The sequence below is a fragment of the Tamandua tetradactyla genome, chromosome 6 (genome assembly GCF_023851605.1).
Source record: "Tamandua tetradactyla isolate mTamTet1 chromosome 6, mTamTet1.pri, whole genome shotgun sequence".
Lineage (NCBI taxonomy): Eukaryota > Metazoa > Chordata > Mammalia > Pilosa > Myrmecophagidae > Tamandua > Tamandua tetradactyla.
Genome location: NC_135332.1, coordinates 128,870,874 through 128,894,605, shown reverse-complemented (window position 1 = coordinate 128,894,605; position 23,732 = coordinate 128,870,874). Strand labels below are relative to the sequence as shown.

Sequence of the window (23,732 nt, the reverse complement as noted above, 5' to 3'; positions counted from 1 at the left end):
AAAACTGACTTATTTAGTACCATATTCAAGGCAAAAATCTTTACTCTTCAAAATATTAAATGTGAAATCATTAGAAAATTTAAAAACCAGAAAACCTGACATATTCACTTAGAAAGTTTATTGACAAGAACAACCAATCACTAAAATTCTCAATATGCTCTTAAAGTGGAATTTGTCATGTGGAAGTGATTTTTAACAGGTGCCATAAGGATGTCAAAGCTAGTCACATCTGACAGTCTCATGATATGGTCTGAGATATTGGTAAAATAAATTATAATCACTGAAGAGTTTGTTGAAATTTTAGGCTAAAACCCCTAAGACATAAGGTCAAAGGGACAAAACTTGAAGAACAGAAGTATTTGGTTTTCAGTTTGTCAAAGTTGTTCAATAGTTAATAAATAACAGCATGCACTTCAACCAACAATTACAGCTGAGTCTCATTATTCAAGGTTTTCTATATATTATGTTCTATAAAGTTCCTGAGAACACTGAATTGGTGAATACTGAACTATTGCCCCTAGGGGAAATACAGGGTTAGAAAGCCTCAGGTTACATTTAGTCAGCTAGAGACTGACCCATTCAACCTCATCTAGAAACAGTATAATTATCTTCAGAATATTTTAGAGCAACATTTTTAAAAAGCCACTGAACGGGGGTGCAAGTGTAGTTCAGTGGTAGAATTCTTGCCTGCCATGTGGGAGACCAGGGTTCAATTCTCGGTCCATGACTTCCCAAAAAACAAACAAACAAGCAAAAAAAACAAAAAACAAATCAACAAAAATTCAATAAATGGTGCTGCAATAACAGGATAGTCACATGGAAAAATAATAAAATATGACCCTGCCAAAAAGCATACAAAAAAAAAAAAAAGCCACTGAACATATATTTAAGCAAATTAATCATCAATCACTTTGGGGGGGTGGTAATTAGAGTTCACTAAAAAAGACATAGATTTATTAACACTGAACTCAGGACCAACAACACTATAACTCACACCTGAATGAAGAAGCTTACTTAACATGTATTTTTATCAGTAAGGCACATCACAGCCTTCTTACACTTAGGAACACTAGACAGCATTTCAGCATTATGCTTGGGGGGTCATTTGGTGAACTCTCCAATGGAAAACAAAACCATAAAAAATGACACTTGTTTATAATTTAAGAATAAAAAGAAGAGAGCAGAGAAATGACCTGCTTAACCTCAAACAGAAACAAACAGGCTAGTCAGGTGACTCAAGTTTTTCACTGCTCTGCCCATGTCCATAAAGGACTGTGAAAATGCTATGCATACTGATTTTGGAGACACAAATATCTTTTATCAAGTAGGAGATTTATATTTGTAATTTATATTAGTTAGGCAGGGAAGGATTAATATGTAGTATGCAGTGTATGACATACAGAGGGCTGAATAAGATTTAGGAGTGACAAAAGTTAGAACATCAGATTTCATAGAGCACTGGGAAAGAAAAGTAAAGGTTTTAGGAAAAGGCATTGGTTTGTAACTTACTTCCATTGGATACTATTTTTTGACTTTTTTTCAATCAGGTCAATTCCTTCTAAGACATTGGTGATATCATAAATTCTTCTTTTTTGCCTCACGGCCAAAGTATCTGCAGCCTATATTTAAAAAGAAAAAAACAAAGAGAACAATGAAATAAAGGACATTTTGTATTTTAAAGCCAAAAAGAGTTGATGAGTAAGTTCATAGCATGAGTCCATTCCCAAATTTAATCCGGAAAGTTGACTGGGAATAGCTGCATATGCTCAAAGCATTTCCCAAACGTTGCAACTACCAAAGAAATTATTCCATTTAAAAGCGAGCGAATGTTGGAATAAAAAAAAAAAAGGAGGTCATGACACAAAGTCCACAAAAATAAAATCACAGTAATACTTTGTCACTTTATGGACTAATCCTGAGGAGGAGCTACTAATTGTCTATCCATGTCATTCTCTATCTTATTTCTCTGTTCATAAATAAGTCTCATCTAAAGACAGCCTAAATTATTTTTGAATCTTTAAAAATATTACATCTTAGCAATTTTTTGGTAATTAAATCAAGATACTTGGAAGGAAATTCTAAATTATACACAGATTTGCAATACCTTGAAACACACCATTTTCATTTCTGAACTCCAAATGAAAAAGGAGGAATGATGCATGTAATCCCAACACAGCACAAAATCAAAAAGAAATAAAAAACAATAGCACAAGGTTGTAGCACTAGCAAATACTGTACAAAAAATGGGTACATTCACTCACATTAGATAAGAGCATGCTCACAAAAATATTACACGCTATCATGTTATAAATGAATTGAAAATCATTTTCCAGTTCTTCTGATTAGTTCCTATTTACATTTCTGACACCCGTTCCCCAAACAGAACCTTAAAGAGGTCTCCCTGTAGAACTTTCAGTGAATTAGACATCAGCCTATCTTGAATGTGGAGTCACTTTTTAAGATTTGTCATAGGAGTAGAAAAAGACATTTATGTCCCAACCGATGAAAGAGGTAAGTAGATCAATTCTCAGTGTATTATCTGAATTAATGGACAGGATTTAGTTTCATACAATTTGGTTACCAGCTCCCTGGAGCATCACTACTTTCTTGATTCTGTAAAAAAGTAGCTCCTATTAAAACCTAGCACAGCACACTGTTACCTGGATCTTCTGCCTTCCTCTGGGAGAAAGTGTGACTGACAGCTGTTGATTTGCCAGACATTTGGTGCCTAATGTGACATGCCAGTTCTATTAATCAATTTTCTGTGCTTCAAAGCAAAAGGTTACTAATGTCCAGTCACTCAGTCCTTTTTTCAGTAAGGGGATACCTGCCTCAAACTGGGCAGTCGGTAGGATATGGCAAAGAGAACAATGAATGGTAAAGTTCTTGGCACTATCTCTTCTAGAGAACCAGAAAATTAAGAGTAGCACTAGGGGTAGTTTCACTGGTATCCCTTTCCTTGTAGCTAGCAATTTCCTTCTTATTTTATCTACTTTCAGAGATTCTGTTCTTGAATTTGATGCTGTTTTTCTGAAGTACAACAGTGTATTGCAAAGTTAATAAAAACTGATGCTGAGGGTTCATTTCTTACTTTCTTCTGGAGAGACCCTGTTGTGAAGTTACCCAGAGCACTCCAAGCCACAGCTCTGTGGCTTCATATCTATGTACTCACACACAAAATCTTCCACAGCCATAGCAACAGCTTGCCAGTTTGGGTATTAGAACATGTGTGTATAAACCAGACAAGAGCTGTCCTAGCTCATTAGGTTAATAGCCATGAGACTTGATTTTTAGCTCAAAATCGAAAAAAAAGAAAGAAGTATCTCATATACATATTGACAATAAAAAGTTTAACCCTTGATTTCCAAAACTAAACATTATTTCTTAAATGCTTTTCTTAACTTGTATATAAACATTTAAATGACCAACATGTACAGATCATAGCACTTAACAAGGATCTCCAGGAAGCTTTTATGTTAGCAGCTGCAACAAATTCTTAAGAAGTTAGGTTCAGGAGTTAGGCACACTGAGCTCTGCCACATACCATCTTCAGCTGGTCTCTTAAGCTTATTATTAAGCTTCACTTCCTTTTTTGTGAGATGAGGTAAAAACAAATTAACTGAATAGCATTATTGTGGGATTAAACTGGATAATCTTAGCACAATGTCTGGTACACAGTAAATACTCAAATATTGGCTAATAAAAGCATAATCATCAAATATGGGTAGAAACAGGATTTTGGGTAAGACTGTGGCCTTATTTAAGCAAGTTTTTGAAAAGTTGCATGTGAATTCTTCAAAGCTTAAGTGAAATCATTCAAGACTTTGATACTTGAACAGAATCAGAAAATGAATAAATCTGCTGCATCCCATCCCCTATCCATTTGTTCACTGCCCACTCTGCCACACATGGTTCTGGGTCTTATGGATACATTTGTGCTCCTGCCCTCAAAGAAGGGAGGCAGGTTAATAACATTAAAAAAATTATGTTTTTAATAACATAAAAAAAATTATGTTTTACTATGGTCTTGCAGGCCATGGTAAAGGCTTCTGCTTTTACTTAGTGAACATGGAAAACCAATGGAAAGTTTTGAGCACATGAGTGATTTGCCTCACGTTTAAAAAGATTCTTTTTAACCTTCTATGGACAAGAGTGGAAGATAAGAGTTTGATGAGAGGGCAGTGACAATAATCCACTCAAGGGATGGTGATGGCTTTGTTGTAGGTGACAGTTGTGGAAGTGGTGAGAAATGAAAAGTCTGGAGATATTTTAAAAGTAAAGCTAGTCTCAGATACAGAGAGAGAGGGGGACAGAGAAGTTAAAGATGACTTCAGAGTTCTTGATTTGAGTAACTGAAGATGAGGTGGATGCAAACCAGACAAGTACAGGGATTGGCTTTGGATAGAAACTGGCCATATTTGTAATTGACATTGGCAGGTATGCAGGTGCAGATGCAGGTAGGTTTACTGATAGGGGAGGGCGAGAGAATAGAATTTCCCTTCTCATAGGCTGAGAACCCCAGATTGAGGGTAGAATGGTGGTGGTGGAGGGGGGGTGTTAGTTAAGAGAGGAAAAAGTGTGAAGTACTCAAGTAGGAGGGTGAGAAAGTAGGTAGTATAGGATTGCTGGGCAGCACTACGTACCTTTTTTTTTTAAGTTTCATAATTTTAATTCACATAGGTTAAGGGATAATTTAGATACAATAAAAGGATGAATGCACAATAAAATAAGTTACATACAGTAAAAAAATTATATAAAACAAAATTCACATGATTTATATACAAGAAAATAAAACTAGTTACATAATTTACATAAAATTTTAAATTTTTCATGTGATAAAAGGCACCATTTTAAGTGTACCATTCAGTGAGTTTTGACAAATGTGTATATACCCGCATAACCACTGCCATAGTGAAGATATAAATCAAGCATGAAATGCTCCTGGAAAGCCTCCCCAGTCAATCCCTATCTTCACCTCAGACCCCAGGCAGCTACTAATCTGCTTCCCTTTTGTTTTTCATTATTTATTTTTTATTGATATATATTATATATTATATAATCACACAGAATGTAATCACCCAAAGTGTACAATCAATGGTTCACAATATCATCATATAGCTGTGCATTGATCATCAGTCAACTTTGCATGTGAAAAATAACACATATACAAAAAAAAACAATAAATTTCAAAGCACACTGCAACTATTAGTTGTAGAACAAATTTCAGAGTCTGGTATGGGTTACAATTCCACAATTTTCGGTTTTTACTTCTAGCTGCTCTAAGATACTGGACCCTAAAACAAATATCAGTATAATGATTCAGCAATCATACTCATTTGTTGAACTCTAACTTCTCTGTATACTCCACCATCACCTTGATCTTTCTCCCACTCTTTGGGGGTATTTGGGCTATGCTCATTCTAATTTTTTCATGTTGGAAGGGGTTGTTAATAATATGGGGTAGGGGTATGGAACTAGTTGATATTCTGGAGAGGCTGGCCCTTTGCATTTCAGAACTTATGTGGTCCTGGGACCAATGTGGAGGTTGTAGGTTTCTGGAAAGTTATCCTAGTGCATGGAACCTTTGTATAATCTCATATAATGCCCTAGGTGTTCTTTAGGATTGGCAGGAATGGTTTTGGTTGGGGTTTGGCAAGTGTTCTAGTTTGCTAGCTGCCAGAATGCAACATACCAGAGATGGACTGGCTTTTAATAAAACGGGATTTATTTTGTTAGTTCTTCAAAGGAAAGGCAGCTAATTTTCCACTGAGGTTCTTTCTTACGTGGGAAGGCACCGGATGGTCTCTGCTGGCCTTCTCTCTGGGCCTCTGGGTTCCAACAACTTTCACCGGGGTGATTTCTTTCTACATCTCCAAAGGCCTGGGCTGAGCTGCAAGTGCTGAGATGAGGTATGCTGAGCTGCTTGGGCTGTGCTATGTTGTGCTCTCTCATTTAAGCACCAGCCAATTAAGTCAAACATCATTCACTGCAGCAGGCACGCCTCCTAGCCCACTGCAGATGTAATTAGCAACAGATGAAGTTCACGTACCATTGGCTCATGTCCGCAGCAACAGAACTAAGCAGGTTCACCTGGCTAAGTTGACAAGTGAATCTAACAACCACAGCAAGTTATGATAGGTAGCAATGTCTAGCTGAAGCTTGCTTAAGAGTGACCTCCAAAGTAGCCTCTTGACTCCATTTGAACTTTCTCAGCCACTGATACCTTATTTGTTATGCTTCTTTTCACCTTTTGGTAAGGATGGCATTGTTGATCCCACAGTGCCAGGGCCAGGCTCATCCCTAGGAGTCATCTTCCATTCCGTCAGGGAGACTTTCACCCCTGGATGTCATGTCATGTCCCACATAGGGGAGAGGGCAATGGTTTCACTTGCAGAGTTGGGCTTAGAGAGACAGAGAGAGGCTTCATCCGAGCAACAAAAGAGGTCCTCCAGAAGTTAACTCTTAGGCATACCTATAGGTAGGCTAAGCTTCTCCAGTACATACGTAAGCTCCACAAGGTAAGCCTCAAGATCAAGGGCTTGACCTACTGATTTGGGTGTCCATAATGTTTGACACGTTCATCAGGGGTTTCCCCAGTGGTAAAGATAAATAGTTCTATATTTTTCTCCCATCCCTCAAGGGACTTTTCCAATACTTTTTGACTATCTGCTTTATATACTCTGGGATATATACAAGCACTACATTAAGCTGTACAGGATTAAAGGCTCTCATTCTTAGTCAAGGCTCCCTGTGTTTGGATTACTATTGGACTTTTTTTTTTGAGGTTAGAGTCCATAAATTAAATGAGATCCATAGGCGTCACTGTGTATTCTCCTCCAGCTGTGGAGAACTGCCTGGGTACAGGTAAGGGGTAGGCAGAGGAAAGTTAAATTACCATCTTTAGGGCCTCCCTGCCCATACCCCCATACCTCACTTACCACTATAGCATATATATCAAATTTACTATCAATGGTTACATTTTTTTGGCATGGGCAGGCACCCAGAATCGAACCTAGGTCTCCAGCACGGCAGGCGAGAACTCTGCCACTGAGCCGCTGCAGCCCGCCCTCAATGGTTATATTTTTTAATAACAGATTTTGACCTATACATCTGTAAAGGAAACATCTAATTGTATCCTGCCCCCAACTAAGTCAGTTCAGAGGAAAATAAAAAACATAACTCTGAAATAAATAGATCTTACCTTCACATATGAAATACTTTTCTAATAATATGATCTTTCACGAATGGTGAACAAAGAAATGCTTATAGGCTGAACAAAATTAAAGCTTGTGATACTTTTAAAAGGTGGGCAGAACACACACACACACAAAACAAAAACTAAAACAGAAACAGGAGAGAAGGGAGAGACAGCATGTAAGTGCAAACTGGGCTAAAGGACCCACTAGCCCCACCCCTTCGATTTAAATGAGTCCCCTATGACCCAGTATCAACTTGTGAAAGGAAAGAAGATTCTGGGGTAGCTTTATCTGAGTTAGGATTAGTTGAGGTTTATTTGTTCAGGGATGCTGTGTGGGGGCATTCAAAAAAGTAATTTTGGAAAACATCTTTCAGGTTCGCCATCACCAAATCAGGTACTTTGTACTACTCTTCCAGGACCACGTCAGTCAATACATGGGCACTTCATGAAGTACCTATTGTGGTTCAGAAACTAACCTTACAGTGAGGAGGCCAGAATCCAAAATTTTAAAAAGTGCAAGAGAAACACTGTATAAAATCAATAAATTACACACAAGTGCACATACATGCACAAGGGACAGGTTTTTCCTGGAAATAAAGTAGGAGTGGCCCAAGTATGATGCACTGAAACTGCCTATAACATTCTAATAAGAAAAAAAAAAACAAAAAAAAAACAAAAACTGAGTGAACTCACTTTCAATCTTGCCATGCAGTATTTTATGTTGACTTACCCTGTAGTAAGTGTCAAAGATTTAAACGGATGATTCCTTAATTTCAAACACTTAGTTAATATGCAGAATGCCTTCAGTCCAAACCATGTTACAGGTAAACCTTTCATAAGCCAAGAATGGGATAACTGTATACTAGGATCTTAGATGTTATGTAATTTAATGCTCACAAGAGCTTGATAAAACTTCCTACAAATTTTTATAGGAAACATATTCAGAAGACTAATGACTAATCAAGGTAGAATTTATCATTAATTATATATTCATGAAATAAATTTGTAAAGCATTTTCAAATGGGCTTGAATAAAAGACTTATTTTTAAAGACTTTAAATTGGTACACTACTCAAAGTTCCCAAGCTATATGACTGCACTGAATAACCAAGTCAACAAGTACCCACCCCTGCGGTCTAGAGGAGGTTTCATCTGGAGGATATAAAATGGGCTGAAAAAGCAAATCTTCATTTCCACTTAATCATTCATTCAAAAATAATAACCAATAGCAATACAAATGTTGCATACATATCTAAAGCACTGGGACTGTAACTGATACCCTAGGTGGTTTAAAAAATGGGACAGTCCCATCTTGAAGTAGAGATCAAGTGTTGTAAGAGGTCTGAAAAAAGAAAGATTTCTTAAGATGGGGGAAAAAGGGAAAGGGTTCTTATAAGAGGCCACTTGTGTGCTTTCAATGGTTCTGCAAAAGATATTAAATCAATAAGGAAATTGAATACCAAAAATAAATAACTACAGGGACACAAAGAACTCCCTCCAAAAGTAGCACTAAGCACATAATCAGTGTTTTACTTTCCAATCAGAATCTTGTCTTAAAGGGGTCTCTCAGCAACAACAACAAAAATCTTCAGTGGCTTGGCTACCCCAAACTAACTGCTGCTCTGTACTCAAATATTTTTAAAAGGCATAAAGCTCCAATTTAAAAAAATTTCATTTTTAACGAACTCTGCATAAACTTTTAGGAGGAACTTCATTTTTACTATCTCAAGTCACAAAACTACTCAGAAGAAAAGAAAGGATAGTTGATAAAATATCTAGTTTTTTAGGAAAAGCCTGTAAAACTTTTGAAATCTGAACACTGCTAGATCTAGAGACTGCTTAAGTTCTCCACTGCTTGCTTTGGAAATTCTCTTTTATGACATTATATTACTTTTCTAAAACAGGAACAAAATTAAGTGTGCACCTTATATTCTACCACTAGTATTTTCACCTTGCTGGCAGCAGAATTTGGAGGTTAGGAACCTGGGTTTTGGCATGGGCCCTACTTGTTAGGTATGTGACCCTGGGCAAGTTCCTTAAGACTCTGTTGTTGTGAGATTAAATGAGTTAACAGACAAAACACAGCAAAGGGTGCCTGGCATATGGTAAGCAGTACATTCATGTTAGTTATTACAATAATTATTAATCCCATTTCTCACCAGAAGTGATAATAAAATATTGTTCATTGAAAGGCATATCATGGAATGTACTACAGCAAACCTTACTTTTCTAGTATGAATCATTAACCTTAATAAATCAAAACACAGTCAAGCACTAAAAAACAGGTGAAAAGGATTCAGAACAGCAAAAATAGATGAAAAGGTATATTTCTACTACTCAGAGTTCACCCCATTTGGAGTTCCTATTTTCATATGATTCTTAACAGTTGGAGCTATTTAGTTTCAAAATTCAAAGGAGAATTTGAAGTAACCACTGAACCATTAGCCTTTAAGGGACAGGAGAGAAACTATAAAAAGGATACAAAAATTCACAAAGCATAGAAAGCAGGGCCACTTAGTATTTTGCATAGCAGTAGTCTAATATACTTCCAAAATCTTTGAGGCTATTAGTTCTAAAGAATACAATAAAAGAATACCCATCATGATTCTCCTGTGTTACCCCAAAACTAAAACCATACACAGAATTTTCAATTTAAGACAAAGACATGTATCATGCATTTGGAAAAACTGCAAATGAATGATTAAATTATTATTAAGTAGTAATATTATTAACAGAGCTATATCCTCAGCTAATCAGAAAACCCAAATATGGACAAAATCTCATTACCTCAAATCTCATTGGAGAAACAATGTGTTCTAGATACCTGGACTCATCATATTTAAGTTGATTAAACTAGTGAGATATAACTTTTAAAATAATAAAAATCTCAAAAGGATTATAGATGAATATGAACCAAGTCAAATCTATCTCATTTCAGCTGCTCTCAAAACTGTGACTACAGCTTACTCTGAATACTGACTAAAACCCCTAAACTTACTGTGGCCCCTGCTCAAATACACACACACACACACACACACATCCAAATGTCAAAAATATCCTTCACTGGAAACTTCTAAGTGTCAAATCTATAGGAAAAATAAAAAGGGAAAATAAATACTTGACTGTCTCAATAATTTAAAGTTATATAAAAGAAGAATTAACCAGAGAAAAGCATAAAAATATAACAATGATAATATTTTAATACACAAAGAGCTCATATAGATGGCTCAGAAAACATGAAGACCATAAATTTAAAAATGGACAAAAGACAGAATTCGTTAGAAAATTTAAAAAATTGTTAACATTCTTGAAAAAGTTTTCAAACTTTTTTTTAAGTGTTCAGCATTCTTTATTTGGTATTATATATAAACCATACCAAAATGCCTTTTGTTAAATAAAAAGCAACCTTTTAGATACAGAGAATTTTAACTAGATTGACACAGTTAAGACCAAAAAGACAAAGTGGGCATAGCTACCTTATTATCAGCACCTGCTTTTAAACAGACTGATGAACACCAACTATTACATCAGGTAAGTCTTTCCTTGTTCTGAGATAGTGAAGGGGTTTCCCTAGTATTTAAATATATTTGTAAAACCAGTTATATACATCTGAATATAAAACCAATTCCTATAGGTTATGAGTTGGCATTTACCAACTTTGTGAAAAGTTAAACATTACTTATTCAACTTAATCTCAAGTCCAGTTATATTTTTAGAAAGGGTAAACAGCAATAGCACTTGCTAACCCAAAATTACTATCAAAATTCAAAAAGCTTGATCACATTCATTTAACTATAAGCCAATCTTATTTAACTCAGGATTGTCCAACAAAAACATTGTTTCATCCATTAATGATCTGAATTCTGGTGTATGAGCTCAATTTAAATATGGTTACATGTAAAAACAAAAAAATTCATAAAACATGTTCTAGTTTGCTAGCTTCCGGAATGCAATATACCAGAAACAGAATGATTTTAAAAGGGGGAATTTAATAAGTTGCTAGTTTACAGTTCTAAGGCCAAGAAAATACCCCAATTAAAACACGTTTATAGAAATGTCCAATCAAAGGCATACAGGGACAGATATCTTGGTTCAAGAAGGCAATGAAGTTCAGGGTTTCTCTCTCAAATGAAAGGGCACATGGCGAACACAGCCAGAGTTTCTCTCTCATCCAGAAATGCACATGGGGAACACAGCCAGGGTTTCTCTCATCTGGAAAGGCACATGGTGAACACGGTCAGGGTTTCTCTCTCACCTGGAAGGGCACATGGTGAACCCAGCATCATCTGCTAGCTTCTTCTCCTGGCTTCCTGTTTCATGAAGCTCCCTGGAAGGCATTTTCCTTCTTCATCTCCAAAGGTCGCTGGCTGGTGGACTCTCTGCTTCGTGTGGCTATGTCGTTCTGCTCTGCTCTCTCAGAATCTCTCATTCTCCAAAATATTTCCTCTTTTATAGGACTTCAGAAACTAATTAAGACCCACCCAAATGGGTGGAGACATGCCTCCAGCTAATCCAGCTTAACAACCACTCTTGATTAAATCAGATCTGGGGGGGGGTGATCTAATTATAGTTTCAAACATACAATACTGAATAGGGGCTAGAAGAGGTGGCTGCCTTTACAAAATGGGATTAGGATTAAAACATGGCTTTTCTTTTTTTGACATTTCACACCAGCACACATGTTTTGTTATAAATAATGCAGTGGCCAACAACTACTCATTAATAGCTTTTTTGAGATAAGCTATCACGTCTTATTAATGCCAACAGAGATAATTTTTGTTCCAGGGATGTACTTCTTGAGATTCTCCAAATACTCCGTTAGTGTCTCTTCTCCCCAAGTGATGCCTTTGTTCTTGTTGGCATCTGTGCAAGAGAATCCAGGGACTTGTCTTCACCCAAACAGACCATGCAGATTCAATTCAGCTCAGTCTTGTTCTTGCTACCCTTTTCCACAGTGTGGCACTCGGCCCAGTATCTTCTTGCCCTTCTCAACATCACTCGTTTTGAATATGCTCTCTCATTGCACAGGGCACGAAGAACCCCACTGAGAAGCCAGTTGTCTTGCTCTCTAGTTTTCAAACTTTTAATGAGTTAATAAAGAAATAATATTCATGGAATATACATAGGATGGACTATTATACAGCAATTAAGATAAAATGATGTCCCCAAACATGACAACATGAATGAACCTTGAGGACATCATGCTGAGTGAAGTAAGTCAGTCACAAAAGAACAGGTACTGCATGATTTCGATATTATGACTCTGGTAAAGGGAATCTCAGAGGTTACACTGTAGTATATATACCACACCTAGAGGTACACAAAAGCTAGAGATGGAGGAAAGGCTGCCCAAAGAGGTTGCATCTACACGCAAGGGAACAGATAGACCTAATGATAACTGATTAGTGGGTTTATAAGTAACATCGCCATTCTGAAGGTGAATATGATTGAAAGGGAATGTATAGTGCCATGTATCCCAATGATTCAGTTTAAGATTATAAATAAGTTCTCACATGAACTATTTCAATGGTTGGATAGTGGACAAAGAGTAGAGGGATATAGCCAGAAAACTAAAAATGTATGCTATGGCCAACAGTTAACAGGACCACAGCATTACCAGGGGCAACTAACTGGTGGTGGTGGGGGTGGGGGAGGAGGTGCTAAGGGGTAGTTCTGATTCGATAGTAAGTGACATTATGTTTGCTGGTTGTCATTGTGGACCAATGAAAATTGTCTAAAATTGAGAGTGCTGCTGATTGTACAATCAAATGAAGATACTGAAGGACATGGTTTGTTTATTTTGGACATTATCCACGATGCCCAATAGATGGAGGGAGCCAAAGGGTACAATGACTGAGAAGTACATTTATATGATACATTTATGACGGAATTTGGTGCGGAACAAAAAGGACATCAAGGGGCACACAATGAACTGAATAAACACTGGGGACAATGGGTTTTGTAGAATGGGCCAGAAACAAACAAAAATATGCTAAGGTCTCTCTCAGAAAATACTTATTAAAAAATAAAGAACCTGGACTGTGGGCCTTTATAGCAGCCACACTTGGTCTGAAGTTGTGGATATATTTCTTGATTCCAAGACACTCAGCCATAATGTGTATCAGGTGGTATTTCCTTGGAACTCTGAGTAGCTCTCTGACACTCGGGTTCCAGAAATGGAATGCTGCAGACCTAAAAGTTAGTGCAGCTATATATAATAACAATTGAAGTTACTGAGAAAGAGATCAGGCCTCAATTAGAGTTTAAAATGAAGCTAATCTTGCTAGGTCTAAGGTAAATTAGAATGCAGGTTAAAAGATGATAGTGTATGTACTCTAGACCTTCTGCTGTTGTACAGATCAAAGGTAGGGAGGTTTATTATGTACAGAAACTTAACTTTCTGTAACTCATAGTCTGAACCAGCCTCTCTGGATAGCTCATTTAGATAGCCCAGACTCCTGGAGTCCAGAATGGGAACAAGGCCTTGTAATTCCCTATGGCTTGGTGTAGTGCCAGGATACATCTCGGATTATGGTGGGCTGCTAACTAAAAAGTATTTGTAGGGGAGACTTCCGGGTCAAGATGGCGGCTTAACAAGGTGCGCGTTCTAGTTCGTCCTCCAGAACAACTACTAAATAACCAGAAACAGTACAGAACAGCTCCTGGGGCCACGTCAGTGACCAGACACACAGTGTACCCCAGTCTGGACCAGCTGGACCAGCTGTGAGCACTCCCCTGAACCATGAGTTCCCAAAGCTGCGGCAGCCAGTGCCCCTCCCCCACAGGTCACTTCCCAGAGGGGAAAGGAAAGGACTTTACCAGCAGCAGGGACTGGGCACAATCAAATGCCAATTGTGGAACTAATTAACAAATTCTGACTACTAAAAATAGGCCCCCAGCTTAGGTGAACCTGATCAAAGTGGAGGTTGCTCATTTTTGCCCCAGCGCCAAGGGGGCAGGACTGACAGAAAAAGGGGGAAAAAAAAAAGAAGGAAACAGAGGTTTTTGTGGCTGTGTATCTACAAAGGCTTGACTGCCTCTGGATACAGCGGCAGGACTTTTCAGGCTGCAACTGCCACAGGCATAGGCAGAAGTGAGCTCTTTTGGGGGCTTGTCTGGAGCCTGTGCCTTCCCCAGGGGAGGGGTGAAGCCCAACTCAGGTGGAATCCCTCCATCAAGGAATTCAGACACCAGGGCTTGGTAATTTGAAGCCATTAAAACCAGCCTACAACTTTCCTCTGTCTTCACCACACCCCCAGCAGGGAGAGTCTGCCAAAGTTAAAGGGACCACATCATCTTATGCTGGTGGGACCTGCAGTCAGACAAGTGCCACAAACAGGGTAGGATAAGAAAAACAGAGTCCAGAGACATCACAGGAAAGTCTTTCAACCTGCTGGGTCTCACCCTCAGGGAAAACCGACACAGGTGACTCTTTCCTCCTGATAGGAGGCCAGTTTGGTCTGGGAAAATCCAGCTGGGGTCTATAATATCTGAGTAGACCCTCCTAAGTGTGTGTGGGGGAAAAAAACCAGAACTGAAAAATTCTCCTCTGTTAAACAAAGCTTAAGCGAAAGGTCCAGATAAAGCTGAACAGAATGTCAAAGAACAGATAGACAACAAATTCATCCAGCAAGAAAACCCTAGATAAAAGAAGTGAAAGCAATCTCCAGAATAAACTAATTAAGGTAATTACATGCCTAGAAGCCAGCAAAAAATAACAAATCACACTAGGAAAATTGAAGATATGGCCCAGTCAAAGGAACAAACCAACAATTCAAATGACATACAGGAGCGGAAACAATTCAGAATGTACAAACAGATATGGAAAACCTCATCAAAAACCAAATCAATGAATTGAGGGAGGATATAAAGAAGGCAAGGAAAGAACAAAAAGAAGAAACTGAAAGTCTGAAAAAACAAATCACAGAACTTATGGGAATGAAAGACAGAGTAGAAGAGATGAAAAAAACAACGGAAACCTACAATGGTAGATTTCGAGAGACAGAATATAGGATTTCAAAACTGGAGGACGGAACATCTGAAATCTGACAAGAAACAGAAACTATAGGAAAAAAATGGAAAAACATGAGCAGGGACTCAGGGAATTGAAAGACAATATGAAATGCATGAATATACGTGTTGTGGGTGTCCCAGAAGGAGACGAGAAGGGAAAAGGAGGAGAAAAACTAATGGAGGAAATTATCACTGAAAATTTCCCAACTCTTATGAAAGACTTAAAATTACAGATCCAAGAAGTACAGCATACCCCAAACCGAATAGATCCAAATAGACATACTCCAAGACATTTAATAATCAGAATGTCAGAGGTCAAAGAGAAAGAGAGGATTTTGAAAGCAGCAAGAGAAAAGCAATCCATCACATACAAGGGAAGCCCAATAAGACTATGCGCAGATCTCTCAGCAGAAACCATGGAGGCGAGAAGACAGTGGGATAATATATTTAAATTATTAAAAGAGAAAAACTGCCAACCAAGAATTCTATATCCAGCAAAACTGTCCTTCAAAAATGAGGGAGAAATTAAACCATTTTCAGACAAAAAATCACTGAGAGAATTTGTGACCAAGAGACCAGCTCTGCAAGAAATACTAAAGGGAACACTAGAGACAGATACGAAGACAGAAGAGAGAGGTGTGGAGAAGAGCGTAGAAAGGAAGACTATGAGTAAAGGTAAAAAGAAGGAAAATTAGATATGACATATAAAATCCAGAAGGCAAAATAGTAGAAGAAAGTACTACCCATGCAGTAATAACACTGAATGTTAATGGATTAAACTCTCCAATCAAAAGACATAGTCTGGCAGAATGGATTAAAAAACAGGACCCATCTATATGCTGTCTCTACTCAAAGGACACGAGGCCAAGGACACAAATGGACATTTACACACCAATGTTTATAGCAGCATTATTAGCAATTACCAAGAGATGGAAACAGCCAAAATGTCCATCAACAGACAGTTGACTAAACAATCTGTGACATTTACATAAGATGGAATATTATGCAGCTGTAAGACAGAATGAAGTTATGAAGTATGTAACAACATGAATGGACCTTAAGGACATTATGCTGAGTGTGATTAGCCAGAAACAAAAGGACAAATACTGTATGGTCTCACTGATATGAACTGACATTAGTGAATAAACTTGGAATATTTCCTTGGTAACAGAGACCATCAGGAGATAGAAATAGGGTGAGATAGTGGGTAATTGGAGCTGAAGGGATACAGATTGTGCAATAGGACTGAATATAAAAACTCAGAAATGGAAAGCACAACACTACCTAACTGTAATGTAATTATGTTAAAACACTGAATGAAGCTGCATGTGAGAATGATAGAGGGAGGAGGGCTGGGGACATAAATGAAATCAGAAAGAAAGATAGATGGTAAAGATCGAGATGGTATAATCTAGCAATGCCTAGAGTGTATAATAATAGTGAAATGTACAATGTACAAATTTTAAAAATGTTTTTGCATGAGGAAGAACAAAGGAATGTCATTATTGCAGGGTGCTGAAAATAGACGATAATACTTTAAAATGTCACCTTATATGTGAGACTAAAGCAAAAAATGTTTATTTGTTACAAAATTTATATTTTGACTAGAGCATTTCCTAATATAACTCATGTAGATAGTTTGATTGGATGTCGTAAGTACTTAGAATCTCAGGTAGGACATGAGATTTTGTTGGTTTGTCCAGAGTGATGCCCCGATGAATCCCAGAGTGATTTGATCAGTGACTGGAAAAGTATTTGCAAGCCCCCTTCGGGGAATGGTGAGCGTGGGGAGAAACTCAACTTCCCCAAGTTGAATTCTTGATAGTCTCACAAGCAGTGTGGACAACCAAAGCTATAGGCTGAACCCCCCAGTCTTGGGGTTTGTTCATATGAAACTTAACCCCACAAAGGATAGGTCAGGTCTACTTAAAATTTAGGCCTAAGAGTCACCCCCAAGAGAGCCTCTTTTGTTGCTCAGATGTGGCCTCTCTCTCCAGCCAACATGACGAGCAGTCTCACCACCCTCCCCCTCTCTGCGTGGGACATGACTCCCAGGGATGTGGACCTTCCTGGTAACGTGGGACAGAGATCCTGGAATGAGCTGAGACTCAGCATCAAGGGACTGAGAAAAACCCTAGAATGAGCTGAGAACTAACTTCAAGGGATTGAGAGAACCTTCTTGACCAAAGGGGGGAAGAGTGAAATGAGACTAAGTGTCAATGGCTGAGAGATTCTAAACAGAGTTGAGAGGTTATCCTGGAGGTTATTCTTATGCATTAAGTAGATATCACCTTGTTGTTCAAGATGTAGTGGAGATGCTGGAGGGAACTGCCTGAAAATGTGGAGCTGTGTTCCAGTAGCCATGTGTTTTGATGATGATTGAACAATGATATAGCTTTCACAATGAGACTCTGTGAATGTGAAAACCTTGTGTCTGATGCTCCTTTTAGCTACTATATCAACAGAAGAGTAGAACATATGGAATAAAAATAAATAATAGGGAGAACAAATGTTAAAATAAATTTTGTTTGAAATGCTAGTGGTAAATGAAAGCGAGGGGTAAGGGATATGGTATGTATAATCTTTTTTTTCTCTGTTATCATTTTATTTCTTTTTCTGTTGTCTTTTTATTTCTTTTTCTAAATCAATGCAAATGTTCTAAGAAATGATGAATATGCACTATGTGATGATATTAAGAATTACTGATTGTATATGCAGAATGGAATGATATCTTAATGTTTTGTTAGTTAATTTTTTTTAATTAATAAAAAAAGTTAAAAAAAAAAAAGTATTGGTAGGGGGGACCACGGTGGCTCAGCAGGCAGAGTTCTCATCTGCCATGCCGGAGACCTGGGTTTGATTCCCAGTGCCTGTCATTGCAAAAAAAAAGTACTGGGAGAGGGTGGTGCGACAGTAGCTCAGTGAATTCTTGCCTGCCATGTTGGAGACCCGGGTTTGCTTCCTGGTGTCTGCCCACCCAAAAAAGAAAAAAAAAAAAAAGTACTGGTAGAGTCCCTTGAGGATGTGAAGGGGGGGGGGGAATATATATATATATATATATATATATATGGAACTATTAAACTCTACCATCTGGGAAACCACAGGTACCCTCCCAACCATTGGGGACTCCCAAGAAAATAGGCCAAGCCCTGAATTTTGAGGATTGCTCTTGTGAAACTTGTTTCTGGAGTGAAGAAGCTAAGACTACCCGTAACAAGGCCTAAGAGTTCTTTCTAGGAAGCCTCTTTGTTGCTCAGTTGTAGCCTCTCTCTTTATGCCCAACTCTGCAAGGAAAATCATTGCCCTCCTCCACAACGTGGTTGGTACAATCTATTTGGGGTGAAAATCTCCCTGACAATGTGGAACATGACTCCCTGGGATGAGTCTGGCCCTGGCACCACAGGACTGGCAACGCCTTCCTGACCAAAAGTAGAAAAGAAGTGTAATAACATAAGGCATCAGTGGCCAAGAAATATCAGATGGAGTCAAGAGGCTGCTCTTATTCAAGGTTCAGTTAGATAGTGCTAACTGCCATGGTTTGCTAAACGCCGATCAACATCATTTCTGTTGACTCTTAAGAACATCTAGGGCTCAAACTGATACTCTATAAAGGACTTATGCACTAAGTTAGCCTTCCTGGAACATATAATTCCCAGAGGGTTCCTATGTCAGATAAATCCTGAAACCCAGAGGCACCAGCCTCTTCAGAATTATCAATTAATTACATACCCTATCCTTTAGTGTGGACACCCCCTCTCAACATGAAAAAGTCAGAACAGTCATTCTCCAAAGATCCCTATAGACTGGGAGAAGGATTAAAGGAGGAGGAAGTATAAAAGAGAAAAAGGAATTTAAGAAATGAATATGGCTGCTGGATCACTATATTAATATTCCTTCTAACCTCCAGTGTTTTGGAGCAGCTAGAAGGAAAAATCTGAGATGATGGAATGGTAGCCTACGATAAGCTCTTGGATCTGTTCTGTAACTACTTGCTGAAGTGTGCTTTGAAAATGACTGGTTTTTTTTCTTTCTTGTTTTGTATATATATTATACAATAAAAAAAGTTTTAAGATAAAAAACATACACTGATAGAATGATATAGCAACTGTGTCAAAATGTCAAAATCGGTGGATCTGGGTATTTAGTGCGGAGGGGTAGAGGTATATCAGAGTTCTCTGTATAGGGTTGTATTATTTCTGTAACTGTCCTGTAAGTTTGAAAGTATTTCAAAATTAAAAGTTTAAACTTTTGAAAAAAAAGAAAGAATAATCAAATGATGCAAATTAAAAACGAGGTATGCTCCCCTCAAGATAGACACATGAAAGTTCACAGCCATATTCCTAAAAATCCGAAAATTAGAAACAACTGGTGAAAGAATAAGTGTAATTACTTAATTTACCACTTGGTGATAGAAAAGAATGAACCACTGAAACACACAACATGAATGAATCTCAGAAACACTGTGCTGAGTGAAAGAAGTCAAACCCAGAAGAGTACACACTATATGATACCACTGGCATGAAAGTCTAGAAAAATATATCATAATCCATAGGAAATGAAACAAAGTAATATTTGCCTGGGCCCAGACGGACTGGGAAGAGGCAAAAGGGAGCTGTTTGGGCCATGGAAATATTTCACATCTGATTGTGATAGTATAAACATTCATCGAAATCTGAACCATACACTTAAAATGGGTACATTTTAATGTATATAAATTATACAACTATAAAGTTGACTAAAATATAGAAATACCATTATTTATCATCTTCCAAAAATTTTCAAAATATGAAAACATTAGCATACCCAGTTTTGAGTGATCTATATCCTTATCTACTCTCTAGTACTTGTTACAGCACTTACTGTGGGGGGCAGTTTATGTTTTAACAGTAAGAACTCAACAACTCCTCTAAAAGTAGTACGAGGCAGGTACAATTATTGTTCCCATTATTGCAAATGAAGAAACCAAGCAAGGTTCACTAACTTGCCTAAAGCATATACATAGTAAAGTCAGGATTTGAACCCAGAGAGTGTAAACTCCAGAGTGCACGCTTTTTAACCACTACGCTCCTGAGGGGTGAAATGGCTCAGCACATTCATATGTTGCTAATTTTGGCAGTTTTTTCACATGGACAGGCATCAGGAATCAACCCGGGGTCTCTAGCATGGCAGGCGAGAACTCTGCCATTGAGCCACTGTCACACCGCCCCAAATTATTATATTTTTGTAAAGCAATTAGACAACATTCATTTAATGTTTATCATCCTCTGATCCAGTAATTCTTTAGTTTAGATTATCAGAAGTGGGAAATAATTAAAAATGTCTAAATGACTACGATGTTCTCTAAGGATATTATTTTAATGTCCTCTGTACTAAATCTAAGGAACACTACAAAGTGTTTTTGTATCCTCTGCAACACTTGACACTGGTTGGCTTTTTCCTCATTCCTAAAAGGTTGCCCCCTGGTCTCAACGTCACCAGAACCTCCAAGTTTTTCTCCTAAGTCTTTGACTGCTCCTTCTCAGTCTCCATCCTCTCTGCTGTTCCTCAATACTAGTATTTAGAATTCCATTCTCATCCTTCTTCACTTTAAATCTTCTCTTTTAACCAGCTCATAAGCCAATCACTTCCAAATGACACTGGTAGCCTTCATCTCTGCCTTGGGCGCCAGACCCTTAATTCCTACAGGCTGCCCAACATCTATGCCAGGATGACCTGCAGGCTTCTCATACATGCCGAGAACTGAGTTTACCTTTTTTCTTTTCTAAAGTCTTTTCCTCTTTTTATAACTTCTAAATGAAAATCACTACCAAGCCAGAGACTCTGCAGTCACTCATAATTTTTCCTATTCCCATAGATTCAGTATCTTAGTTTTATCACTTGTACATAGTAACATCACCTGAATCTTTCCCCATCTTGACATTTCCACAGGCACTATCCTTCAGGTCTAAAATCTTACCAGATTATAAGAACTATTCTCTTAATCAAACTGTCAGGATTTATAGCTTCTCAAATGTACCTCCTGCTGTCTCTGGTCTTTTGGCTTTTCATGCAATGCCCTTTCACCTGATTCAAACCTCATATCATCCATTCCCCCAACTATTTATTGAAAGCTTACTATGTACCACTAATACACAGCATTACTTGGCTGGCTGGGTCAGTATAGTTGGACTTATAGAGCACTTGATCTAGAGGGGAACACACAAAAAAAATGTAAACAAGAAATAATTCTATCTTGAATAACGGCTCTTAAGGAAAAGAACAGGTTGCTGAGAAGAGAAAAATATGAAATTTACCATAGTCACTTTAGTTAAGGGGAAGTAAGGAAATGTATCTGCATAGTTTCCTATTGCTACTGTAACAATTACCACAAATTTAGTGGCTTAAAATAATAAATTTAGACTTCTGGAAAGATGGCCAAATAGAGTATGAGATTAGCCCTGCTCCATGGAAGTTAGAGAAGGGACAGGAAGGCAACTGAGGTGGCAATTTGGGACTATGGCTGACCTGGGAGAGCCTTTTGCATCACATGGGGCAGCCCTGGTTGCAGAAGCCAAGAAACTGAGAGGGAGAAAGCTGGAGCCTGGTGTGGACTCGCGGAGATGGAGCCCACAAGAGTGCATGAATGGGAGCCCAGGACTAGGAAGCAAGCCAGGCTACATTCTTTGGGTGCGCTACCCTCTCCAGGGCAAATCCATGACCAGCGACTCACTGCACGCCCCATGCATCTGAAACCTGTCACCAGCTCCCATTTCCCATGCTCCAGGCACCCTCATCCCACCAGTCCCCCGTGTACATACCTGCCCCACACCCCCACCCAAGCACAGCCCAACCCACCTCTCCTACACCCCTCCCGAGCACAACCTCCCCCTCCCTGTTTCTTGCAGGCTGTTGCCAGTGCATAAAGGTTGCAGGCACTAACCTCCACACCCAGGCAACCCATTCCCAGAGGGCGCATAGCCACACCCACAAACCCGGCACAGAGCTGTGCACATCCACATCCCATTACTTCACTCCTAGGTGCACACATGCGCACAAGCCCCCAGTCACATCATTCAGCTCTGGGAAGTCCACTTTTAGAGTAGCCCTAGAACGACGCATGCGCAGTGCCCTCAGCCTCACTTACCAGATCTGAGAAAGTACCGATCTGTGCAGCTGGGTCACATCTGCCCCCAATCCACCAAGGCATAATGCTGACCTGCTGCCACAGCTCTATGCATGCGCACAAAGGACCCCATACCTTAGACCAGCACACACCAGGGTTACGCCCCCTAGACCAGTGCACCAGCACAGCTCCATTCTCATTGGCCAGTGGGCACCCATGTTCACAAGCAACAGAATAACACCCCCAACCTGTGCCTATACCTGCCCTGAAACACATCACTGTACTGAGTGCCCCACCCTGTGCCCTGTTCCCTGCTGTACAATCATCTCGCAAACACAAGGCCTTAGACTACTGAAAGAAAGCAACTCCCAAAGTAAATCAATCAAGATATTCACATGGCACGAAGACAGCAGAAAATCACTAAGCATATCACAATGCAGACAGATATAGCCCTGCCTAATGACCAAATTAAAACACCAGAGGAGATAAAGACATTGGAATAACTAATCAAGAGGTTCATACAACTGTACTTAATAAAATAAGTGGGATAGCAAATGACATAAAGGAGATCAAGAAGACAGCTGGAGAGCATGAAGAGGAATTTGAAAGAATAAACAGAAAAATGGCAGATATTATGGAGATTAAAGGCTCTGTTGACCAAATAAAAAACATACAAGAGGCACACAACACCAGATTTAAAGAGACAGAAGAAAGAATAAGTGATATAGAGGACAGGATATTGACTCTGAAGACTCAAAACAGCAAATGGCAAAAAGGATAGAAAAAATCGAATTGGAACTTAGGGAAATGATAGATAAAACAAAGCACACAAATATAAGAATTATTGGTGTCCCAGAAGGAGAAGAGAGGAGTAAAGGGGTAGGAAAATAGTTGAGGATATAATGGGGGAAAACTTCCCAACCCTCATAAAGGACATAAATATACAAGTCAAAGAAGCCCAATGAACTCCAAACAGAATAAATCCAAATAGGCATTCCTTGAGGCACATGCTAATCAGTCTGTCAAATGCTGAGAAGAAGCAGAAAATCCTGAAAGTGACAAGAGGAAAACAATCTACTACATACAAGGGAAACAAAATAAGACTGAGTTCAGACTACTCAACTAGCACCCTAGAGGAGAGAAGGCAGTGGTATGATATATTCAAGATCCTAAAAGAGAAAAGAATTCTGTACCCAGCCAAACTGTCCTTCAAAACTGAGGGAGAGATTAAAGTTTTCACAGACAAAGAAGTTCCGAAAGAATCTGTCAACAAGAGACTGGCCCTACAAGAAATACTAATAGGAGTTCTGCCAGCTGAAAACTTTAAAAGATAGGAGAGGGAGGTCTGGAGGAGGGCACAGAATTGAAGAGTACCACTAAGGGTAATTTGAAGAATACAAAGAGAAAGGGGAAAAGAATA

At 38.6% G+C, this 23,732-nt stretch overlaps 1 protein-coding gene across 5 annotated transcripts in view; it reads right to left on the bottom strand.

The window, feature by feature from the left end:
• Nucleotides 1–23,732, bottom strand: part of E2F5 (E2F transcription factor 5) — a 51,062-nt gene that overhangs the window by 13,752 nt on the left and 13,578 nt on the right. For all 5 annotated transcript variants that reach the window (XM_077167121.1, XM_077167122.1, XM_077167124.1 and 2 more), the window contains one exon: nucleotides 1,510–1,619. In XM_077167121.1, coding sequence (XP_077023236.1) covers nucleotides 1,510–1,619 — 110 coding nt within the window. The remainder of the gene's footprint in view (nucleotides 1–1,509; nucleotides 1,620–23,732) is intronic.